Source organism: Macaca mulatta, chromosome 18, assembly GCF_049350105.2.
Source record: "Macaca mulatta isolate MMU2019108-1 chromosome 18, T2T-MMU8v2.0, whole genome shotgun sequence".
In the NCBI taxonomy this organism is placed as follows: domain Eukaryota; kingdom Metazoa; phylum Chordata; class Mammalia; order Primates; family Cercopithecidae; genus Macaca; species Macaca mulatta.
Genome location: NC_133423.1, coordinates 65,256,067 through 65,281,746, shown reverse-complemented (window position 1 = coordinate 65,281,746; position 25,680 = coordinate 65,256,067). Strand labels below are relative to the sequence as shown.

At 39.3% G+C, this 25,680-nt stretch overlaps 1 protein-coding gene across 3 annotated transcripts in view; it reads right to left on the bottom strand.

The window, feature by feature from the left end:
* The window catches only part of CHST9 (carbohydrate sulfotransferase 9), a 292,759-nt gene that overhangs the window by 234,339 nt on the left and 32,740 nt on the right, over positions 1-25,680 (bottom strand). For 2 of the 3 annotated variants that reach the window (XM_077974632.1, NM_001261472.1), the window contains 1 exon segment: positions 22,515-22,730. Coding sequence is in view for 2 of the 3 variants with exons in the window: in NM_001261472.1 (NP_001248401.1) it covers positions 22,515-22,635 (121 nt within the window). In the remaining variant the exon portion in view is untranslated. 3 annotated transcript variants of the gene reach the window in all.

Below are 25,680 nucleotides of genomic sequence, written 5' to 3'. Positions count from 1 at the left end.
TCTGAAGGAGAGCTGGGAACCCTTGTCCCACTCCTAGTTATGTGCTTTTGGGCAAATTATTTATTTTCTCTGTGACTCAGTTTCCTCAATTATAAAATGGGAATTATAACGGTACCTATCTTGTGGGGTTGTTGTCAGTATAAAAAGAGGTAGAGAATTCAGAGTTCATGTGACATATTTGGATGGGAAGCTCAGCCACTGAAGGAAATGCCAGTCCTAAAGGCCTTAGGAACTCAGGGTTTTCCCAAAGACAGGAAGATTCTCATGGAGTCACCTCTAGTTCTCACTTCTGAGTTCATTTTGTGAGCTCCTTTAAGAGATGAGCAATTCTACCACCACAGAGTTAAATGTGGTATCATGGATATTAGCTAGTGTTTTTTTGTAGTTTTTGTTTTCATTTATTTGAGACGGGGTCTCACTCTGTCTCCCAGGCTGAAGTGCAGTGGCACAATCACCGCTCACTGCAGCCTTGACCTTCCTGGGCTCAAGTGTTTCTCCCACCTCAGGCTTTCCAGTGGCTGGGACTATAAGCACATGCACCACACTTGGCTAATTTTAAAATGTATTTTGTTATTTGTTGAGACAGGGTCTCACCATGTTGCCCAGGTTGCTCTCAAACTCCTGGGCTTAAGTGATCCTCTTGCCTCATCCTTCAAAAGTGTTGGGATTCCAGGCACGAGGCACCATGCCTGGCACCAGTTACAGTTACAAAACCTGCCTACATGCCTGTTTTGGAGTACCATATGCCTGTTTTGGAGTACTGCCCCCACTCTCCCTCCCTGTTGATTGGCAGGAGGCTGTCAGTTCTCAAATCATACTTTCCTAGCCACTGGTGAAGAAGGTCTATAACTCAGGCTGGCCAATCAGAATATTTATTTCTGTGGGTATGGCAACTGGTACATAGGTTAGCAGAAGACCTCAGTAGGATGAATCAGCATCCAGTTTTGGTAAGTAATGGGGGAAACAAGGAAGAAAGGATCTCCTTTTTGAAACTGCTATCAATAAAAATGATAAAAGCCTGGAACTTCCCAGTGGGTGTCATTGATGTCAAATGAAGGAACCTGCTGAGGATTGAGGATGACACCATATGGAGGAAAGTAGAGTCAAGAGAAGAAGCCACGGATGGAGAGAGCCCTGGTGAAAACATGGTTGGCACTCTGGATCTAGCAATTCTGAAATCACTCTGGACTTTCCAGGGGCAATACTGAGAACATCTCTCATCAAATGAATGCATCTAGGTTTCTATGTATCTATCTATTTATTTATTAGTTTAACTTACTTGGAGATGAATTTCTGCCACTTAAAACCCAGACTTCTATACAATACATTTGGGTGTACTTGTCATTTTTCTGACAAATTGATGGTCAATGTGGCTTATTCTGGGGTGTGTGTTTGAAGCTCGAGGCGAGAGGCTGAGGCTGAGGCTGTCTCTCTCTAACAACCCAGAGGAGTAAAAGCAGGAGTATGGATAAGAGATGGAGGCAGGATCATAACTGCTCTAGCAATCTTTGTATTATAATTATAGAAGAACACACACACCAGTGTATTTAAAATGAATGAATTAGAGACATTGCTCATAAAAAGTTTAAAAATTGATTTACTATCTGAACTGCTCAGAAATTTTGCTACTGCCCAGATATAATTCTGGATTTGTGTGGGCCTGTTCTTTCCACTAAATGAAACAACCTTAATAAAAATGCTGTTCTTACAACTTCAATAAGAGCTTTTGTCTTACATTAAAGCTTTATAATATTGCATTGTATTGTGAGCAGACCTCTATTCAGAGTTACATTGAATACAAATTGGAATAGGGTTACAAGCAACATTAAAAGTTAATGAAAAATCAGCCTTGTACATGTAGAACAACAACAAAAAAAGTTGAAGGAAAGAAAGTACATAATTACACTAGTTTCGGTTAAGATTTAGGTAATAGTTCCATGTTTGAAATCTAGATCATTCTCTCCCCCTCCATCCCATGTAATTATCCATTCAACTTAGTAATGAACATTTGTCATATAGAACTAGCAAGAACTCCAAAATGAAGAGGTGGAGCTGAAAGAGTGAAGCAGAAAAAGGCAAATTTGATGCATGTGGAAGCAAAAGAGTATAGGAAAACATCAGCTTTTATTGAACGGTCTGTTACTAAAAATGTGCAGGAATGCCAAGGTTTATTTTAGTTATCATATGAAGAAATAGATAGGAACCTAATACATCTTCAGTTTGACTACTCAAAAGAAAAAGAAGGGGTAAAAGGAAAGCATTTGAAGTGAGTGAAAACACCAGTACTGCAGAGCTGAAAGGAAACTTGGACAACTGCTCTTACAACTTCTTCATGGTTTAGGTCAGGAGATGCATCTGAGTGGACTGAGGGCCTTGGCTAAGACGACACAGCTGCTAAATGGGTGTTCTTGTGGTGCCAATTAATGACTTATTTCCCTCTCTGAAATATATGTCAATGAGGAAATAACATACAGATCAAGCACAGTTCTTATATTAGACACATTTCTCAGAATTCCCAATGTGGGGATTCTATCAGTGCTGAGTATGTATGTCTATTCCAGTGGTGCCTGCAGAAACAGGGGAAATGACCACAGCATGGATATGGGGACCATTGGATCTACTATGAGATGGAGCTGAGCTGAAACTCCATTGATCGCCTGACCTCCATACGCCCATACTCTGACAGTTATGTTTTGGCTCACCCAAGAGTAGTGTCAATTCAGAGCTGGTGCCCTGTAATCCCCTCCAAATCTGATTATCTTCTTTTTCCCAACACAACATCACCCTCGTAAAAGGCCATCGTATTCAGTAATATCCTAGAGAGTCTTTTGAAATTATATAGGGTTTCTAAAACTAGAAACTTGCATTTATAGGTACAAAATAGTTTATAATACCATAAAGATAGACCATCATGCTGTGGGTTTAAATTCTACAGGAGCAGGGTGGGGGGGTGGGGGGGGGAAGAGAAGTCTAGGGAGGGCTAATAGGCAATGGGAAAAATGGCAAAAACCAGGGAAGATTTACTTATTTCCCCAAGATACCTTATTAGTTCTCGGAATTGCTGGTGAGCAGTTTGCTTCAAAGCAGGAATAAATATTGTGGCAACAGAAGAGAGTATTTTTATGTGCTGACTTCAAGAACATGGTCTGCTAGGATCTGAGGAGACGAGAGAGAGACTGGCAACAAGGCTACTCTTTGCAAACCACCACCACCACAGCAAACCTGGGACCTCCGTCTCATACTGCGCCAAGCTGATGAAACACTACTCTGTCACATTTTCACAGAGCCATCTTTCTCAGGAATTCTTTCTCCTTCCTGCAGTCCTTGGCCATCAATGACTTTCGTGAATATCTGGAGAGTACAAATGCAGAGGGACGTGTGCCCTTATGAGGTTATATGAGCCTTACAAAGGAGCTGACAGAAAGGAAAGGCAACGCAATTCTTTGAAGTTAATACAGTGATTCACGTTGTAGTGCTACTCGCTGCACACACACACATGTAACAACCCAAAGGGTCCCCAAAGTCAAAACTGAATAAATGAATATTTAAGAAATCCAGATGCTAAAAACACACCTGAGATCTCATTTTCTTCTTAATCAGAAATTGCTTCAGGGAAGAAGGCTCTTTACCTTCTGGAATCCAACATGAGCCAAGTTAACTTGGCATCCTGGCAGAAATCAAGGATAACCTGACTCTTGCCAACTGTAAACAGAGAGCATGAAATTTAAATTTCAGAGATACAGAGAGAAAAAGCTGCCTACCTGTTGCTGTGAATGAACAAAGACTTATGCTATTTAAATCTCAATGGGTAGTGCCAGAGTAAAATTTGAATTTGTTTGGATGATTTCAAATGCATACTTGCTTTTACAAGTTCAATCTAGTTGAGGCAAAAACACTTCAAAAGGACCAGAAACAGAATTAAAACCCATTACATTTTCACATTACCACTAGTTTTCCCTTTAAGCACACCACCATTTTTCCATCAATTCTTGATTGCTCATAACTCTTCAAACCTCTTCCAAAACTACAGCATCCTGCTTTTTGGATATGGAGTTTCAGGTTGCAGTGATAACTTTTCCCTTAGCTTTAGTTTATTGGACACACCTTTGATTCAAAGCAAACCGGGAGTCTCTACCTAATTTTCTGCCAGTGGTTCAGTGAATAGAGTTTTGATTTCTGTTGATTATTGAATTGCTTCTGGGATGGGTCTAAAATGCAGGCACTGACCCTTAATGTCAATCATAAAATTCTGAGTCCAAAATTCCGAAGCAATTTCATTGTTTACAGTATATTTCTGGCAGAGTGATAATAAGCAGCCTGATCGTTTTATGGATTTGTCTCTCTCCCGAGCAAACTTAAAAGAAGACTTAGTAAAACCTACATTGGTTTATTGAGTGTATGAAAGCTGGCTGCTACTCTGTTTATTCCTGTTACTGGACATTCTTTGGCTTTATACATCTGAAAAGTATTTTCAAATTGAGGATTTTTCTTTGTGCTACTACATATGTCTTTCTTAGCTAATTATTATGTGATGAGTCATATAGAAACCAATGAGAACATCTTAGCATAAAAATCATTCCAATTTTTAAGTATATTTCATATAAGAAATGTAAAACTATGAGAGCCCCAATTTATACAAACTATCAATTCACATTAAATTAGTTATAAAAGTAATTTGAAAGCTATTCATAAGACCATGAAATATATAAGTATTTATGTCTATTGTTTTTCATTTATAAACAAGTATTAATTGAGACTTTGCCCATATGGTACCTGCTAAGCATTCTGGAATTCCACATCTGTCATTCTGATGTTTTTCTTAAGAGTACTTCTAGGCATTTTCTAACAGTACTGGGCTCAGAACACAGCCCCAGCACAGGAAGCTGGGGAGTTTCCTTCTGTATTGCTTCCTCTGTAAATAAATCTGAACCATTTTTGATATCAATTTTTGGCCTTCTCAATTTTTTGAAAAATTAATGAGAAAAATTTTCCATCAAGATTCTTACTAAAGAGATTCATACTAAATATGTAGCCAGCAGCCACCCACATATCAGTTAAGTGTCAATGAAAAAGAAGAAAATGGCATCTGTACAGGATCTATTTTGTTCTTTCTCTGAGACAGATCCAAACAAATAGGAAGCTTCCGGAGAAGATAGCCGTCAATGTCACTGATGTTAGCTCTGCCTCCATATTCTTTTTTCTTGGCTTTAAAAAACCACAAGTACTTTAGACAACAACTTTCTACTGTGGGTGACATAGACAGGCTACCCAAGTGAGTTTCAATATTCTCCAAAACAAAGGAAGTGTAACAGGGTAACATGGAGAAAATAAGAGAAATAAGGAGTCTGGATAACAGAATGAAAGTTTAATAACTAATCTGAATAGTAAATCGTATTTATTACAGAAAAAAGCCAAAATTATGTTACACTAAAATTTAGCTATCTTTTCAGTAAAATACTGCATGATAAAGAAGTTTTGCAAAAGCATGTTGCTCTGATAGAGTACTATCATGCACCTTTCGCTCTATGAAATCAGATGATGGATTCTCACAGACACTCTGATAAAAAACCTCATTTTCCTGGTTACAGAAGTTAGGAGGTTGATACACGTGCCTCTGACTAAGAGAGAAGGCATACACCTGTATTTCTTTTCCAAGATTTCTAACTTGATATTTTCAAATTGACTTAACAAAATCCTACCAATTGTGGCCGAGGAAGACATATGTTAGGCACAGGGGGAGCAATGGTACAATGTTCCCCCAGTGCCACCATCACAGATCTCATGGTCTAGTGGGTTGAGTGTGATAAGGATGATATTAAACAACACTTTAAATCTACCCTCATGAGGGCTTCAACTAGGAAGAATAGAGAGCACAAGGGAGGGGCAACTTAAGTGTTTGACTAACAGGAACTGTTTGAGAGGCACCTGCAGAGGCCTAGGGTTGAGAGATCTGATGGTCGGTTGAGAAACTGAAAATGTAGGACAGCAGGAGGTTTAGGGCAATGTGAGCAATGTGACCAGAAATGAGCCTAAAGAGGTAGGCAGAGGCCACATCATGAAGGGTTTTGACAGCCCGAGTATGGAGTTAAGGTTTGTTCTGAGAGTCACTGGGGAGCCATGAAGAGCTTCAAGCAGGAGGATAATCAGGCTTCCAAGGTGGACAATGAGGCTCAGTGAGGACAATGGGATGCGGACAAGGCAAGGTCATGGGATGGGGAGGAAGGCTGATTTAGGTGCTGCTGCAGCAACCTCAGAAAAGGATAATTGTGACATAGACTGAAGCAGTAGTAATGGGATAGAGAGAAGTAGACACACTTGGGAGTAGCTACAAAGATCTTTTTGGATAACATGTAGTTGCAGGCAGAGAGGAAGGAAGAGGAAACTGGAGGCATCATAGATGGCAGCGGTCTTAGGTGGAACAATTGCGTCACTACTGAATCGGGGTATTCTGGAGGAAGTATAGATTTTGGAGATAAATTATGACTTTAGCTCAATTACTGAGTTTAAGGGGTCTGGAAGCATTCAAGTATAGATGCCCAGGGAACAAATGGCACTATAGAGACTTGCAAGTGATCAAATTTCTGTGTATGGGATCACACATGGAATCCAAGTAGAGTGAGGTGAAAGAGAATAAGGGTAGAACTCTGAAGAACATCCATATCTAAGGGATGAGAAAAGGAAATAAAGAAGAGCAAACTGAGAGTGCAGCCAGATAGCAGTAAGAAAACTGGAAGGGCCTGTCTTCATGGATGTCAAGGGAAAGTGGCACGAAGTAGACATCACCAGTATCTAATGCTGCACAGAGCTCAAAAGAGGAGGACTGAAAAGGACTTATTGGATTTAATGGTGGGAAGGTGATTGAGGAGAAAAGGACCAGTGGTTGATAGGGGCCGACTCCAGTAAGAAAGGTGAGAATGAGGACAGTCATAAAGTGGAGGTGGTTATGACACAAAATTATTCAAAGAAGTTAAAGAGGAGGGAAGGAATAAATTGGGGGGAATAGGGAAGATATGGTTGAAAGAATTAGATATTTGAGTTGTGCTTTCTTTTTAGATAGAAGAGATTGAACTGTGTATAATTACAGAAACAACAAAGCAATACAGAAAGAGAAGATGATATAGGAGAAGACAATACATAGAGATGGGCAAGACCACTGAGGAGGCAGAAGCCCTTGGGAGCCAGATGTGAGTAGGAGAATGAGGAGGAGGAGGAAGTAGCTGAGAGGGGAGCCAGGCATGAAGGTGGAAATAAGTGAGTCTGTTTTGGTAGACTCCCAGGAAAACTCCCAGGAAACTGTGGGAGTTTTCTTTGATGCTAGCCATCTCTTTTCTGTGATGACAGGGGAAAGGTGATCTTCAGTGACATGGGGAGGAGATGTGCTTGGAGTGTCAAGGAGAAAGTAACATAAAAGCTGCCTCTCTAGAAAACAGGAGAGAAAAAGCTCAGTAGAGAACTTAGGATTGCGAAGCAACATTAAGGACCCATCAATTTATACTGGTACCAATCTGTCTTGTGTAATTTTCTATCACAATCTACAGCTGCCAGATATAAAAAGAGACACCCTGGCTGATCTTGGCGATGAAACCATGAAATATAGCATTTTGTAAAACACTGCTTATGAGGCTTCTTCATGACCTGAGCAAAACACACCCACAAGAAGATTCCAAAATCATTTTTTATTTATTTTATTTTTTGAGACAGAGTCTTGCTCTATCACCCAGGCTGGAGTGCAGTGGTACGATCTCGGCTCACTCCAACCTCTGCCTCCCAGGTTCAAGCAATGCTCCTGCCTCAGCCTCTTGAGTAGCAGGGACCCCAGGCGAGTGCCACCACGCCCGGCTAATTTTTGTATTTTTAGTAGAGATGGGGTTTCACCATATTGGCCAGGCTGGTCTTGAACTCCTGACCTCATGATCCACCCACCTCGGTCTCCCAAAGTGCTGGAATTGCAGGCGTGAGCCACCGCGCTTGGCCCCAGATCATTAAGTGAATCCAGGAAGAGTAAGTTTTTTTCTTAAACACTCTGTACCTAGCAAAACAGAGAAGATTGGCCATTCCATATATCTACTTAACTACTAGCAAGATATTACTCCATTAATATGATAATCATTGGTTAAATGATTTCTGGGTTATACATTAATTCCTATGTGACTGTGTAGGATGGTTAATGACCCAAAAGTTGTTTAATTCTTGGAAACTGGCAAAATGAAGTATCTAGAATTTAACAGACCTAGAAGGTAGTGACTACACCAAAGATCTGATACATTGTGAATCATGGATAAACTGTTGGCTGCTCTCTCTTTTTGGAATCTCTCCTCCATTTCTTTCCATTGAATTCCTTTTTGGGGTCTCCTATGTTCTAGGCCCTGTGGTCGTAACCCTCATGGGGGCTTTCGGTAGGGAAGCAGGCAGGCACAATGGCAAATGTTTACAACCCAGGCAGAATCATGCAGTAAGAAATGAAGCTAAAAGGTTGAGAAATAGTAGAGGAAAGTCAAGCGATTAATTTTGTCTATTGGATTAGCACACACACAAAATGTACTTTCAAGTTTCTATATAAAACATGAGGAAACTTTTAGTATTCTGTGCCTTGGGGAAAAATAACAGACGGAACACTTAATGAAAACTAAGTTCCTTCTTTCATTTAAAAATGATCCTTATTTTCTTTTCAAGTTTTATACTTCTTTGGTCCATGATGGACTAGAGATACTGTGCAACTTGCCACCAATACTCTTAATTGCCTTAATTGCTTGGTTTATTCTCTTTTTTTTTTTTTTTTTTTTTTTTTAGATAGAGTGTTGCTCTGTCACCCAGGCTGGAGTGCAGTGCAGTGCAGTGCAATGCAGTGCAGTGGTGTGATCATGGCTCACTGCAACCTCCAATTCCTGAGTTCAAGCTATTCTCCTGCCTCAGCCACCCGAGTAGATGGGATTACAGATGTGCACCATCATGCCCAGCTAATTTTTGTATTTTTAGTAGAGATAGAGTTTCACCATGTTGCCCAGGCTGGTCTCAAACTCCTGACCTCAAATGATCCATCGGCCTCGGCATCCCAAAGTGCTGGGATTACAGATGTGAGCCAACGTGCCAGCCTTGGTTTATTCTTGAAAGGTATGTTTGAAAAGAAAACCACAGTGAATTGTTCCAAAGACATTGGTTCTGTACTTCTGAACTTTCTCTTGAAGTCTGGGGCCGTTACAGCAGTAAGTTCTCAGCAGACAGATTTTCAGCTAGAGAACAGAAACCATGTTCTTGCTCCTCGTGGTGCATCTAGTTGCTAAACTTCCTAATTCTAGGCTTTGGAAAAGCTATATTCAAACCAGTTTGGGAAAGGAGCCAATAATCCCAAAGGATTTTGAGCCCTCTTGGATTTCAAGAAGGAAGGAAAGAAGGCAAAGGTGGAGGAGGGGAAGGGAAAAAATATAGTGTAGAAAAACAGTTATCGGGAAATTCTGTTTTAGTTCCAGTTTTGTTACCTACTGGCTGTGCAAATTTAAGCCTTCCAGTTGTTTCTCTATAAAAGAAGGAGGCTGGGACTAGATGGTGCTTTGACATTTAAAGGAGTTTATTTCTATTAGGAAAATTAGATAGTTTGGACTAGGTAGTATTATATTACTGAATCAATACTTGCTAACAGTACTTAACTCGCTGACTGCCATGAATTATTTAGTGAGTGAGATCTTTACACTCATACTCAAAGTCCACACTAATGACCTAGTAATTATTTTAATCGATTTTCCATGAACTGTGAAATACTCTGTTAGCATACCAATAAAGAAACACTGAGAGCAGATTCTATGTCTTATATTAATATCTTTCTGCTATAATTCTGAATAGCAATCAGTGTATCCAAAAAATAGTTCTGTGTATGTTTTATTAGAATTATCATTGAACACTTCTACTGTTTTAAGAAACCCTAATTTGGATTCATGTCAGCAGACGAAAAGATATACTATGGAAGCATAGAATTTTGAAGCTGATAGGATTTTGGAGAATACGCAGTTCAGCCCCTTATAGCAGCACTCAAACACGTAAACAAAGAGATTATATAATGATATTCTTAGCAGAATTATGTGTGACAGTCAAAAGTTAGAAACAACTTTAATGTGCATCAGTTGGAGAATGTATATATAAACTGCAGCTCATTCATACAATGAGGTATTAGCTAGCAGTTAGGTAAATGACCGAGAGTTACATATATCAATGCAAATAAATCTCAAAAACCTACTGTTGAATGAAATAGCAAGTTGCCAAAGGGTATATACAGATAGATACCTTTTATATAACCTACAGATATGAAAATGGAATACATGCATGTGTTAAAAAGCATAGAGACATACAGGAATGTGGTAATAAACATCAAATTTAGGATGCAGTTACCTCAGGAAGGCAAGAAAGAAGGTATGAAAAAGAGAAGAAACCATAATGCACAGAGATTTACCAATTTGTTCAAAGACACAAAGCAGGTTAGAAGTGAGTACCCTAGGCCGGGCGCGGTGGCTCAAGCCTGTAATCCCAGCACTTTGGGAGGCCGAGACGGGTGGATCACAAGGTCAGGAGATCGAGACCATCCTGGCTAACACGGCGAAACCCCGTCTCTACTAAAAACACAAAAAATTAGCCGGGCGAGGTGGCGGGCGCCTGTGGTCCCAGCTACTCGGGAGGCTGAGGCAGGAGAATGGCGGGAACCCGGGAGGCGGAGCTTGCAGTGAGCGGAGATCTGGCCACTGCACTCCAGCCTGGGCGATGAGCGAGACTCCGTCTCAAAAAAAAAAAAAAAAAAAAAAGAAGTGAGTACCCTAGACGATACTTTTCACTACAGACTACTAATTGGAGCATTAAATACTAATCCATTTTGGAGAGCTTCTGAGACTTATTTCTTAATATCTCTGTAAACTTCAAATAAAATCCTACATTCCCCACCGACTAAGTAGACCCCCTCCCGGCCCAGGGGACCCCAGAGAAATCTTAAACAACTGAGTTCCTGGCCGGCTGCGGTGGCTCATGCCTGTAATCTCAGCACTTTGAGAGGCCGAGGCGGGTGGATCTCCTGAGGTCAGGAGTTCGAGACCAGCCTGGCCAACACCGTGAAATCCCATCTCTAATAAAAATACAGAAAATTAGCTGGGCATGGTGGAGCACACCTGTACTTCCAGCTACTTGGGAGGCTGAGGCAGGAGAATTGCTTGAACCTGGGAGGCAGAGATTGCACTATTGCACTCCAGCCTGGGCAACAAGAGCAAAACTCCGTCTCAAAAAAAAAAAAAAAAAAAAAAAAAAAAAAAAAAAAAGAAAAATTGAGTTCCTGGCTATGATGAGAAACAAGGTCAGACATGCCTTGTTATACCCTCCCTGCCCCTTTTGGAGTTTAGACACAACTGATCACCATTCATGTTAAAATCGAGATCATAAGACTGACAGAACAGACTTTTTGTGGCAATAGATAATAAAGTATCAATAAGACCTAAGGCCATGAAAGGCAAGGGTGAAGTCACACCTGCAGGCCATTAATCTTGCTACACAGCATCCCTATTTTAATTTAAAACTTCCTTTCTGCGAGTCCAAATTTTAAACAGAGTCTTAGTGCTTTAACCAGTTGTAAGTTAAAGAATCTTTTAATCCATTTTTAACCTATAAGCCCTCACTTCAAGATACCCTGCATTTTCTAGGCAAACCAATGCATACCTTTCATATATTATGTCTTTGCCTGTAATGCCCACCTCCCTAAAATGTACAAAACCAAAGCGTCATCCAACTTGGGGCCACTTACTAAAGGCATCTTGAGTTTGTGTTTACCCTGGGCTCTGGTCACTTCTATCGGCTCAGAATAAGCTTTAAAATATTTCACAGAGATTAGTTTTTTCCATTAACATCTCCTTTAGACACAAAATGATAGTCACATAAAATTTAACATTGTAAGAGACCTTAAAAGGTTATCTTCTATAATTCCTCATTCAAGTTTTGACTTTTCTTCACAACATGTCAGCTAAATGATGATCCAGTGTTTTGTTCAAACAAAATACTGTATAGCAAAAGGAAAAATAAACTATAGGTAACATTTCTGACCTCAAGGAAGACATTTCAGGATATCCCTGGAGAAAATGTCCACCCCACGCCAAACCAAGCAATTTAACTTCTGAAAAATCGAGCGAAACACCAGCTTCACTTGTCTTCCTTAGCTTAGGTGAGCTTAGTTTTGGGGTGAATTCACTCATACAGCTAAGACTTACTGAGTGTCTACTAAGTGCCAGGCACCATGCTCAGTGGTAGGGCACAGGAGTGAACAAGGCAGTACCTTGGGGTTTGTGGTATAAAATGAATTAAAAATAGTAAAGAAGGATTGCTCTGTGCCATCCTCTGCTTCACCCTCTACTCTAAGAGGTAAATAGAGCTAATGGGGTTCATTATGAGGCCCCTCTGAAATTCAATAAGCCTTCTCTGAGACAGATGAGTGCTCACCGAGGGTAGGAAAGAAAATTAAGAAAGAGTAGGAATAGTGTTAGACCTGGGAGGAAATGGATCAAGGGACCCCAACAGTTGCTGGGGCTCCCTGTATATAACTCTGTTCCTTTCTTCCTGTCTGCTTTTCTTCTTTCTCTTGCTCTAAGCCTAGAATCTTCAGCTGCTCTGGTCCACATGGTAGAAAGCAGCTGAACAAGCTTCTGAGCTTTGCATCAGATAGTCCAGGTACTCAGCCTATATTCCAAATCTCAAAAGCCAGAATCCCCAGAAAGGGAATCACTGGCCAAATTTTGATTAGCCTTCCATCCCCTGGACGATAATTTTACTATACTCATCATGTGTGGTACACTATGAATGACAGGTCTAGCATTGGCCAGGTACCTGCCAACAGAACAAATGAAGGGTTACATTGTAATATGGCAGTTCCTGGTACCACTTTGTAGATAGCAAGTGCATCATTGTTTATATTGCTCAAAACATATTGGGAGAACAAACACATTCAATATATTACTAGATGTTAAACATCTATGTTGATGGGATCGACTCTGTTGCAAAGCTTCGCTGCTGCATGTTATTCAGGTTCAGAAGACTTTAAGCAACTTGACATCCATGACTCCTTCACTTCTGGGGTATGGGGCAAAAGCAGGGGACAGTACACAGAATACAAGAGACTCGAAAAGCTGGGGCAGAGAGTTAAGACAGCCCACAGAGCTGAGTTGTAGTTGGCTGAGTGAATAGGGTTGCTGGGGGTACATGGCAAGGTAAGGACTGAAATCTGCATCTGGAAGCAGGAGCAGCTGTGGGACTCTGGTGAGTAAAATACAAGTTTCCTGCCCTCAGGAAGCCTCCATTTTACTGGGAGATGCAGGGCATATGTAAGCAAACAAAAGGAATTATTACAAATTGAGATCAGTGCCATGAAGTAAATTTTAAGAAACCATAAGACAGGTGCAGAGAGAGAAAACTTCCACTTTACATAGGATGTTTGGGGAAGGTGATATTGAGCTGTACCCTGAAGGATTCAGAAAAATCAGTCATGGAAATGGCCAAGGAAACGGGCTCCAGGAAGAGGAAACAGCCCTGACATGAGAATAATCATGTAGCGGGAAGATGAGGTGTGGCACTGTCCGGAAGTGGGCAGCGAGAGCATGTACTCATTTGATTAAAAACATTGCTTGCCACACTTACAGATATAAGAGAAAGTAATTCCAATGAGTGACTTTGTAAAGAAAAACAATTTTATTTCCCTGAGTATATGATTGACAGTAAACATAAAATCCTTCTATGTAAAAAATGGCTTTGTTCTAGCTCAGGTATACAAAGATGACCTGAAAGAAAATGTAATTTCAAAAGAGCAACATCACAATCAGGATATACGGTCTGCTTTTTAGAGGAAAAGAATAGACTCTCCCATCAGAGAGGTTCAGGGGAAAAGAATTATATCAGTCCAGTCTAGAAACAAAACTTTCTATGCCAAAAATATGCTTCAGTATAGAGAAAGAAAGTGTACTTAGTCTGAAAAAAAAGCAAGATGAAGTCTCCTTCGAAACACCAGATGCACAGACCAGAATCAATTATCTGAGGAAAAGCAATAAGGTGGCTTTACTTTGCCTGAAATCAGAAGCTTGCAGCTACTACTTTTCATTTTCATACAAAGTGAGAGGGTTGAAATACAACCAGGACTACTGATGTTTATAGCGCTTAAACAAAACAAAACAAAAACAAACAAAAACTAGCACAAGTCACCATCTATTTTGGCCAACTTGACGCTGATAGTAGCATGTAGGATTTGAATAGAACCTTGACCTACTGAAAGGTCACATCACTGACCAAAAAAAAGTATTTTCAGGCAAAATATGTTCAGGACCAGAGTCCTACAGAGCATGGATTGGTGACAATGAGTTTTTAAAAGGTGGGGTTATATTTAGCAATGATAATTCATAACTAAAGCATTGACCTTAGATGTTAATGTTGAATCCTAAATTCAGACATTGTACTTATTTGGCATGAATCAGAAAGAAACTGGTAGAAGTCAGGAAAAAAATCTAACTAGAAGTATACAAGAAAAAATTTTAAAGTTTCTGAGTTCTGGAGAGATGGTCAGAAAACAAAAAATTTCAGTTAGAGACAATTACATCAAGACATCTATTGTACACTATGCTGGCTATAGTTAATAACAATATATTGTACTGCATATTTTCAAATTGCTAAGAAAGGAGATTTTAAGTGGTTTTTACCACACACAAAAAATAAGTATGTGAGATTATGCATATGTTAAGTGGCTTGATTTGACCGTTCTGCAGGTTATACATGTATTAAGACATCATGTTGTATACCGTAAGTGTATACAATTTTTACTTATTAAAAAATTTTAAAAATAACACAAAACAAGGGACAAAAATGTGCTTTAGAAGGACAGGAAGCAGTAGTGAGCCATTTCATATGGAGAACAAACACTTGTTTGGGAAGAGTATATTTTTCTGTCTGACTCCTTGGCTGGGTCAGCTGATCTATACTGCAGTCATATTTGCTGGGTTTAGAAATAATTTCGCTTTGTTGGCCTCATTTTATTGTTCAACTTTTTATAGCTTGAAGCCTGTCTTGGTGAAAATGCAGACCTCAGACATACTGTTTACAGTCTTTCTCCTCTTCTGTCAGCTTAATATAAGTATTACAGTGACCACTCTTTTTTCTTCTAGTGCATGCCTTGTAGATGAGTGAGAGGTAAGAGGAAGTGCCAATAAATCAGCCAAAGTCAGTACCTCTGGGTCAGTGGTTCAGAACCTTGGCTGAATATTAAAATCACCTGGGGGGATTTTTAAACTCCCCATATCAGGGCCACATTCCCAGCCAGGCAAATTAGCATCTCTGGGGAGGAAGCCAGGAACCAAAATCAACATGTCAGGGTGTGGACCAAGGCACGTGTTCCTTAAAACATCTGGTCTTTCTCAAGCAGCTGGTGAGAACCATGATCTAACTGTACTTTTCTCACTTCACCATGTGCAGCAAGCACCTGAGATTCTTATTAAAATGCAGATTCCCATTTAGCAGGCCTGTGTGGGTGCCGAGGGTCTGCAATTCTAACAGCTGTCACGTGACGCTGTTGCTTCTGCTGCTTTCCACATTTTGGGTACAGAGACTCTGGATCAGGGGTTCTCAAAATATAATCCCTGGATCTGCAGCATCAGGGTCCACAGAAATCTTGTTGGAAATGCAAATTCTTGGGCCCCATCCCAGATCTAGTGAATCTGTAACTCTGGGGGTGGAGCCCAACAGTCTGTTCTAACCAAACCTTCAGGGGATGCTGATGTACATTAAAGTTTGAGAACCACTATTGGATTGGATAATATTTTTCAGTTTACTTGAGTGTTAGGCTTTTGAGGGGCAAGAAAGGGAGATACCACAGTTTATCCAGAGCAATGGAGAAGGCTCACTTGTGGAAATAAGAGATCAGGTTTCACAGGAACCCAGGAAAGGTTGTCCAACCAGGACACACGTGATGACCTACTGTGGCACAGCGAGGCATGCCAGGAGCGTGGTGTGGTCTGGAAGCATGGAGTGTCATTCTGCATCTGGAGTGACTGCCCAGGCAGCCCATTGCCTGGCCAGTGCACTGTGTCTTTCTCTAGTGCCTTCTCTTAGCAAGACTCTACAATGCTCACCATCTCTGCACACTGCAGGGTGGCTTAGTTGGAGTCCTAGAATGAGGCTGCTTGAATCAGACTTCTGGTTTCTTATTTGCTTAGCCTCAGTTTTCTTATCTTGAAAAATGGGAATACTAATGGTACCTGTCTCAGACTTGTTGTGGGATTAAATGATATAATGGGTGGGATGTGTTTAGAGCATTGCCTGGGACCTGATAACTGCTGAAACTACAAGGCTGCCATTCTTGTTTTCAAACAAAAGTTTTATGAAGCTTTTAAAGAAGTTTCTGGGTTTTAAGTAAACATGAAAAATTGTTATCAATAAATAGCTAAAAAATTACTGGTCCTAGATAGAAATGCTTAGAAGTTATTTGGACAGATTTTTGTAATGTAGGCTACATTGAGGAAATGGTTTCAGTTTGGAATGACTGAAACTAAACTTGACTCTGGAAAATCTCAGGAAAATATATAATGTAAACTATTAGATGGGATCTGTATTGATTTTTACTGCTTTGTATATTTTAAAATATGTGTATATAACTCTTCATTACTTGATAGAAAGTGTTGTTACACATGCATATTTCTAACACAAGTTACACACGGGAATAGTAACATCATGTTTTAAACGGAGTTATATAGTAGGTGTCATGGTCCAGGCAAGAGTGACCAGATTGTCTTCTCCATGAAATGGTTAAGAAGTCTGGGTGACAGAGTGAAAATGTGTCTCAAAAATTTGGGGTTTCATTCTCCATGAAAATGATCAGACTATGCTATGAAAGGAGGATGAGCCTCATGAAGTGTCAGGGATGCAGGTAGCGCAAGTTGTTAAGCAGAAGTTAAAATGCAAGTTCTTGCTGAATATATGGAGCCTTTCTGAGGAAGTTGCTGTAAGATGAGTGGATACCTTGGGAAGGAGTGAATTTTTTGTCCCCAGGAGTCAAACACAGTCTGTGTGGTCATTAGACGGGGATACTGGAAAACCAAGCAAAGTATTATTTATCCACCCACACATAATACTGTTGAGCACCTGTCACATATTAGGTTTCATGCTATGAAAAGGGGATGCTGAGGGAAGTCAGACAAGCTCTCTGTCCATACAGAGTTCACAAAATAGGAAAGGATACAGACAATAAGTCAACAATTAATTAAGGAGGCAATTGCTGATTGTGATAATTTCTCTGAAGAAAATGAATAAGATGTACAGATTGATTTATACATGTAATCAACAGATAATTTATTATCTATTATGTTAACTCATATAATTGATTATATTTATATGCACAATTATATAATCTATATATGTTGATTTATTTATATATGTGTGTGTGTGTGTGTGTGTGTGTGTGTATATATATATATATATATATACACACATATATATATATATATAGAGAGAGAGAGAGAGAGAGAGAGGCACTGATTGACTGTGGGGGTGATCAAAGAAGGTGACATCTGAGCCAAGCCCTGACAGGTGAGATAACAAAAGGGATCCCAGGCTCCTGAAACTGTGAGCACATCCAGTCAGCAAAGGTCTTGGTTTAGCAGAGGAAGAGAGGTGGCTCCGGAAGCATGGTGAGTGAATGGAGAATGACACTGAGGAGGCAGGTGGTGGCTACAGCTCACACAGCTGTGGGCCCTGGGGAGAAGGTTTTGTTAAAGGAAATGAGATATGACCGAAAAGTTTTAAACGTGGGAGTGATGTAATCCAATTTGTATTTTTAAAAAACAGGTGGGTTCAAGAGGATCTTTGAATTCTTATCTAAAGCTGTGATGGTGACTCTGTCGTTAGAGGGTCTCAACGCTGTCTTATGGCACACACGTAACAGTTACACACCCTGCCTTTTGGTATGAGTTCCATTTAGCAGTGAGAGTCTAACTAGATAAAAAGTGCCAAACTGCAAACTTAAACAGTAGCTGGGGGAAAAAATAAACAACACGCCATTCTTGTGATTTATCCTAACCAGCCCTCATCACTGCGGCATCATACCCACAGCTCTCTGCCCTCCTCTGGTCCTCTGGGTCCTCTGCACGCTATCATCTGCCCAGTCTCCACTCCCCTCCTTCTAGTGCTTCTATCTGGTCAGCAATTCTATCCCTGACAACCGACTACACTGCTTCTTCTGCCCCCAACTCATTAGTTTGTCCCATAATGGATGGCCTATCCCTTTTGTGTCACAAAGGACTCCTTTTGTCCCAGCGGCTTGGCCTGAACTCAGGACCATTTTCTCCCTTACAATTCATTTGACTGTAGTCTCCTTGAGAAAAAGGATTATATCTGGCTCGCTATTATATGGCTGTATTCACCATGGTGCTCGGCACACCCAATTGTTAAGTCTTCAAGAAACAGTGCTGGATGAGTGATTCCTCTGCCCGTAGAGGCAGCTTGTATGGACACGAGATGTCCCTGGACAATGACCTCTGTCTATGCACTCAATTCTATCCTTCTCCTGCCAGCTTCTACATTGGGAACCAGAATGGCTCTGTGCCAATTAGCTTCTCCCAGGTAATTTAACCAAAGTTGGATCTAAGCCTTCAATTTTTTTTTTTTTTTTTTTAACCTTAATCAGTCAAGGCACAAGCTTGGGCACAATTAAGTTTTCCTGAATTGTGGCTGAGTTTTAATTGTGGCAACTCAGAAGAAGCAAGTTTGCAGATGTTCTGCGTCATTTCCAGGATAATAATAACAGCTCATGTTCATTGTGCATTACTGTTTGCCAGGCACCATGCTGAGTGCTTTGCAAGCATTGTCTCCTTTAATCTTCACTGCAACCCTATGTGGAAAATATGACTATGCTCATTTTACAGATAAGGAAACTGAGGCTTAGAGAGGCAAAGAAATTTGCCCAGGGTTACAAAGCTAACAAACAGATCTGAGATTTCAAGATCCTTCTGAATAAAAAGTTTGTACCTTTAACAACTACGAAAAAAAAAACATAAAATAAAATTTGTGATAACATATCAACATACTGCAAATTAGAACTAAGAAATGGATAAATTAATTGATAGTGATACTGAAAAAGTAGCTGGTATTATGGAACTCTACTGCATAATTGGATAGATTTTAATTTCTGTCATACAGCTTCTCTTTACTTCCAAAAAATCTGTTTTCATAATCCTTTACCAGTATATCAGAGCATATTTCAGATTTTTTGAATTCTAAAGTATTTTATTTTAATACAAAAAAAAAAACAAAACAAGAAAACCAGGGAGGCTTAGAAAATAGTCCATATCTTAGATTTGAAAGGCCTCAAATAAAAGACAGGAAGAAAACCTAAGAGTTCTCATATATAACTGAAATATATGTGAGATCAAAGCCATTTAGATTTTAAAACCAGCATTACTTATAGAAAGTCTAGGAACCAAACCAGCTCATCTTTGAAAGTTTCTTTGAGTGACAGTTCTAAAGTGTCCAAAAGACAGATTTTCCATTTTTTAAACTTAACATCAAAGCACATATTCATATATTTATTTATTTAAAAAGAGATTGCCTGTAAAAATTCCTAATGCTCCTGATGTTATTTGAAACACATATACAAAAAAAAAAAAAAAACCCACACACAAAAAAAACCATAAATGTCTGCCTACCTAGAAAACTGCAGAATTTCAACCCACAGCACTAACCTAGTATAAGGCAGAACTTCAGATGGAAGTCTTCTTGAAGAATATTACAGTTTTTCTTCAGAGAAATGGTTATCCACAGGACTCTGGACTTTTACATTTATGCTTTTTGTCATGAGTAGCTTATGAAATATTACATAATGCATTTAAAATATATCAAGAATCAGGGAAAAGCACTTCTAGCAACATTACAAATAAAATTCAACAGAATAAGTGGTGTTTTATCAGTCAATCTTAACCAAGGAAAATAATTTTCCAACACTTGGGAAAATTATGAACTCAAGACTTAAGCTTGTAGAAGAGTTTACACATCTGTATGTCATTTAATTGACCAATTTCAGTGATTTTAAAACATCTGTACTGATGCTACTGCATTTATAATTATATGTCTACATAATCCAGTGTTTTGGTTAGGAGACTCTTTTAGGGATTCTGAGAATTAGGAAAACCTAGGTATGGGTTACACTTCAAAAACGTGTAGCTTTGTAGCTACAGGTTAAGTCATTTAAACTTTCTGAGTCTTCTTTGCTTCATCTGTGCTGTAGAGAAATAATAATATTCACCTTTTTCCTTCATGGACGTGACACATCGTGCGGAGGCATGGACCTCGTAGCAGTACAACCTGGGTTCAAATCCAGGCTTTCCCCTCTGCACCAAGGCCATGCAAGGCCTTGGATATGCCCCTAAACCCTCTGAAGTCTCATTTTCCTCATCTGTAAATTTAGAATAATACTCACCTAGTAAGATATGAGGATTACAGAAAATTTATGTAAACATTTGGCACTTATTAAGCTCTCCATAAATGGTAGCTATTAATGCTTATGGACATATTTGGTAAACTACATTTTATATGTATGGTATTATTAACCTGTTTCCTTAGATATATAATTTCTTAGTGACAGATTAAACACATTTCTGCCAAATAGTAGTCTATATATATGAATACATTTTCCCTTAAGTTTTAAAATCTTGCTGTGATAGTCTTTTTGTGAAATTTGTTATGAGACCATGATATTAGCAAAACTCGAAACAATGAGATCTTTTTCTTTCTTCCTCCTTTGCTGTATTTCAGTCTATAGTCTTCAGTGAATTTTCAATCCATCCATCCATTCATTCATTCATTCATTCATTCATGCATGCATGCATTCATTCAACAAACACCTACTGAAGGCTTACTATGTTACAGGATCTATGCTAAGGGTTATATTTCAGGAAGAATTAGCCTATATATTTTACTACAGGTGATTTCATTAAATATGATGTTATTATGATAAATTATTTCAGTAGTATAGAAAAGTTGACATAATAGTTTATGTAAATTGTAAAGGGAATTAAGAATATATTTTGACAATATGTTACATATTCTTCAGAAAATCATTATATGCAATCTCTTTTCACAAAGGTTATTATATAAATTAAATACATCAAAAGCGTTGGCCAGGGGCAGTGGCTCATGCCTGTAATCCCAATCTCAGAACTTTGGGAGGCCAAGGCAGGTAAATCACTTGAGCTCAGGAATTCAAGATTAGCCTGGTCAACATGATGAAACCCTGTCTCTACAAAAAATACAAAAATTAGCCGGGTCCAGTGGTGTGTGCCTGTAGACCCAGCTACTTAGGAGGCTGAGGCAGAAGAATCATTTGAACCTGGGAGGTGGAGGTGGCAGTGAGCCAAGATCATGCTATTGCACTCCAGCCTGGGTGACAGGAGTAAAATCTTGTCTCATGAAAAAAAAAAAAAAAAGTATGAGGATAAACCAAAGAAAGGAATTTAAAAATGGAAACAATTTAAAAAATAATCATAGTTGTAACTCAGTATTAAATTGTCTTTTGGAGAAGATTCTAAAGGGTTTTATATCTAGAATAACTTGAAAATGGGCCACAATTGGAGACAATTGAGAAATAATTCTTTTGTTTTTACTTTATTATCCTTAACAGTCATAAGCCATAGTCTATTTCTACCAATGGAAGCCATCAGAACTTCACAACAACTGTATGTATAAATTTCTATGATATTCTAAGTCTTTTACTTTAATAATACTATATCATTATAAATACAATCATTTTTAACAGTAATTGAGTGCCTCCAATGTGCAGCAATTGCAAATTAAAAAAGAAAAGTACAAGATGAGCACAGCAGGGATCAGTAAACTATTGCCGGTGGACCAAATCTTGCCCACCAGCTGTTTTTGTAAATAAAGTTTTATTGGAACACAGCCTGATCCATTTGTTTACATGTAATCTATGACATTTTCTTGATATATTATCAGAGTTGAGTAGTTGTGGTAGAGATGCTATGGCCTGCAAAGAGTAAAATATTTATGACCCAGTCCTTTATGGAGAAGATTTGCCAACCCCTCCTTTATAATAAAGGTATTAAATGATATTTATACCAATTTTGAGTATCCACATAAATTAAGAAGGAATTAAAGGACAGCCTGCCGTACATTCACCTCCTTTTAGGCTTATGCCTGATGCTCCACGGACAGACAAGAAGTAGGATAAATGCTATACTTTTGAAGACAAATTCTCTACAAGCAGTTCTCTCTGGACTATGGGAGCACGACTATTCCCCACTGAGATAACAAAAATTCCCATTGTTAAGCCACCGAACAAATGCCTACCAGAGTTGTATAATTTTCCTTCCTTTTAGGAGCTGGCAAGTTTAGCTTCTGACTCATTTTTTGTTGTTGAAAATATTGTGATTCTTAATATATGAATAAGCATCACAACCAATTTAAAATAGCTATTATTGTTACAATTAAAAGAGAAGAAAACGCACATGTGTTACCTGTGTGTTGTTCTTCAATCCAGACTTGCAAATACATGAAGAGGAGTAGCCCAGCTACTCCAAATATCAGCACAGAGAGGAAGACTTGTTTGGGGTTCATGACCATTTCAAATGGCTGCATTTCTCCTCATTTCAGAATCTGAAGACCACACGATTTGTTTTCCTGTAAAACTTCAGTCTTTTCTTGTTCTCTAAGGGCCCATTCCATAAAGTAACCTAGAATTTTAAAAAGAAATCTGCATTGTACATGTCTGCTAACATTAATTCTCAAATATGGTATAAATATGCAGTATCTCAACAACGCTGAAGACTTAATGTGCACACCAATGCTCTGAAGACATGACTCTAGAAGGTGTTCTTAGAATGGCGATTTTCTATTGCATACTTTTATCTTATCTAAGGAATGTATTATCCTACAGTTTATAAGTAACATCCTAACATTTAGTTAGGCAAAGTCTGGCCAGACTTCAGTCCTCCTATATTGTAAAGTGTAAAGTAAGGTTTGGGATAACTTAAAATAATTGCGAGTAGGAAGAATAACAGAATGGGTTGTTAAAGGATGGGTTTTGAAAAACATGTTTGCAGAACGTAAGGAAAAATCACCTCCTTTGTTAAGAATATATAAAGTTCAAAAATGGAAGCTGTACTCTATCATTTTTCTCTCATATAAAGTAACAGATTTCTCCAATTTAAAGGGCACATTTAAAATCCTTCAGAGGAATAAAAAGAAAAATATTAAAAGGTCAGGGTTCAAGGACCCCTCCCACAATAACATGAAATCACTGAAATCTACCTCAGTAATAAAGAGCTATTTTATTTTTTAAAAATACTGAAAAGACTTTCTTTTAGAACAATCTCGTTTAATATAATCTTAACTTTTTATTTAAAAAAAAATCACATCCATTTTTGAGAATCTGATGAAAATGTGAGCCCTCTCTTTAGAAAAGTATAATCACATAAAAAATCTTGCATAAAACGGCAAAGTGTCCATGTACCTTCACTGAAACCCACATTAAGAATCTCTGTTCCCCAGTGAGAACACATGGATGCCGGGAGAGGAACATCACACACCAGGGCCTGTCAGGGGATGGGGGCAAGGGGAGGGAGAGCATTTGGACAAATCCCCAATGCATGCAGTGCTTAAATCCTAGATGATGGGTTGATAGATGCAGCAAACCACCATGGCACAGGTATACCGATGTAACAATCTGCATGTTCTGCACATGTATCCCGGAACTTAAAGTAAAATAAAATAAAAATAAACATAGAAAAAACAAACAAACAAAAAGACTCCCTGTTCCCAATGAACTGCCACACAAGTATGCAGTAACCTGCCTGGTGAGCTCACCTGGTGAGCAGCCCGGCTAATGGGACCAAGGTCGTGGCTTTGTATCTAATGCTGGCCAGAAACCCTGGCTCTGTTCCTTGGCCACAGAACACAACCCCTATGGGTGAGCTGAATAAATGTTTCTTCAGTGTGAAGATACCATGCACATTGCTGCATCAAAAAGTTATCTCTTCTATTCCATTGCCTCAAAATCTTTAAGGAGAGTCTTTGAGGGAAAATATTGATTTTGCCTGTTTAATAGGTGTTTTACGGGGTGCCAGTTAAAAGTTAAAAACTGCTGTGGGAAATTGCTTGTCTGGTTAAAGGATAATATTTAGGTATTCTTGGCAAAACCAATTTTCAGGGCTGGCGAGGTGGCTCATGCCTGTAATCCTAACACTTTGGAAGGCTGAGGCAGGAGGACTGCTTGACCTCAAGAGTTCAAGACCAGCCTGGGCAGCATGGTGAAACCCTGTCTCTACAAAAAATAAAATAGATTTTAAAATTAGCCCAGCGTGGTGCCATGTGCCTATAGTCCCAGCTACTGGAGAGCCTCAGGTGGGAGGATCACTTGAGCCCAGGATGGTGGAGGCTGCAGTGAACCATGATCAGGCCACTGCACTTCAGCCTAGGCAACAGAGTGAGACTCTGTCTCAAATAAAAAACAAACAAACAAACCAAAAACCAAACTATAGCTGATATCCATGACACCACATTTAACTTTGTGGTGAGAGAATTCCTTATCTCTTAAAGGAGCTCAAAAAGTGGCCTCAGAAATCAAAACATGAGATGACTCAATGGGAGCCCTCCTGTCACCCCTGAGTTTCTATAGTCCTTGGGGCTGGCATTTCCCTTGAGCCTGAAAGGCTGTGGCTGCAGTGAGCTGTGACTGTGCCACTACACTCCACCCTGGGCAACACAGCAAGATCCTGTCTCAAAAAAAAAAAAAAAAAAAATAAAAAACCAATTCTCACACAAATGGGCTTCAAAGACAATATAAGAAGGTCAGAACTGGAAGTGAATGTACTAAGGAATTAGAATGATTTCTTGATTAGGAAAAAAAAAAACACCAAACAGTTAAAAGTTTTTATGCAGAATGAAAAAAATGTCATGTCGTGAATACTTCTCTTCTGTTTTTTGTTTTTGTTTTTGTTTGTTTTGGAGATGGAGTCTCGCTCTGTCACCCAGGCTGGAGTGCAGTGGTGCAATCTTGGCTCACCGCAACCTCCACCTCCCAGGTTCAAGCAATTTTCCTGCCTCAGCCTCCCGAGTAGCTGGGACTACAGCTGCGAGCCATGCCCAGCTAACTTTTGTATTTTCAGTAGAGACTCAGTTTCACCATGTTGGCCAGGCTGGTCTTGAACTCCTGACCTCAGGCAATCCACCCGCCTCAGCCTCCCAAAGTGCTGGGATTACAGGCGTGAGCCACTGCCCCTGGTCTGAATACTTATTTTCTTTATATTTTAGCTCTGACCTGGAAGGGGCCAGGGTAAGAGCTATTTGTCAGCGCTACCTAAGATGCTTTCTCAAATCCAATTCTCTGAGTTCTCTGAGGAAGGGGCAACTGTTTAACACTTCACTAGTGCTTTTGAGGATTTTAGGCATTTCCTTGATTCAAATAGTAAAGAAAGTTTTTAAGTAAGTAGAAGAGTAGAGAGTATTATCATACTGCTTATTTGATGGGTGATACTTTGCTCTTATATTGAATCTAAACTAAAATATTATGGGTTTCCAAACATATGTAACAAAGAACAGTTCCTAAGGGAGATTTGCAATTTGAGGTGTTCCAAATTGAATCCCTCAAGGGAAGCTATGAAATGAAGCCAGCTTTCTCTTCTC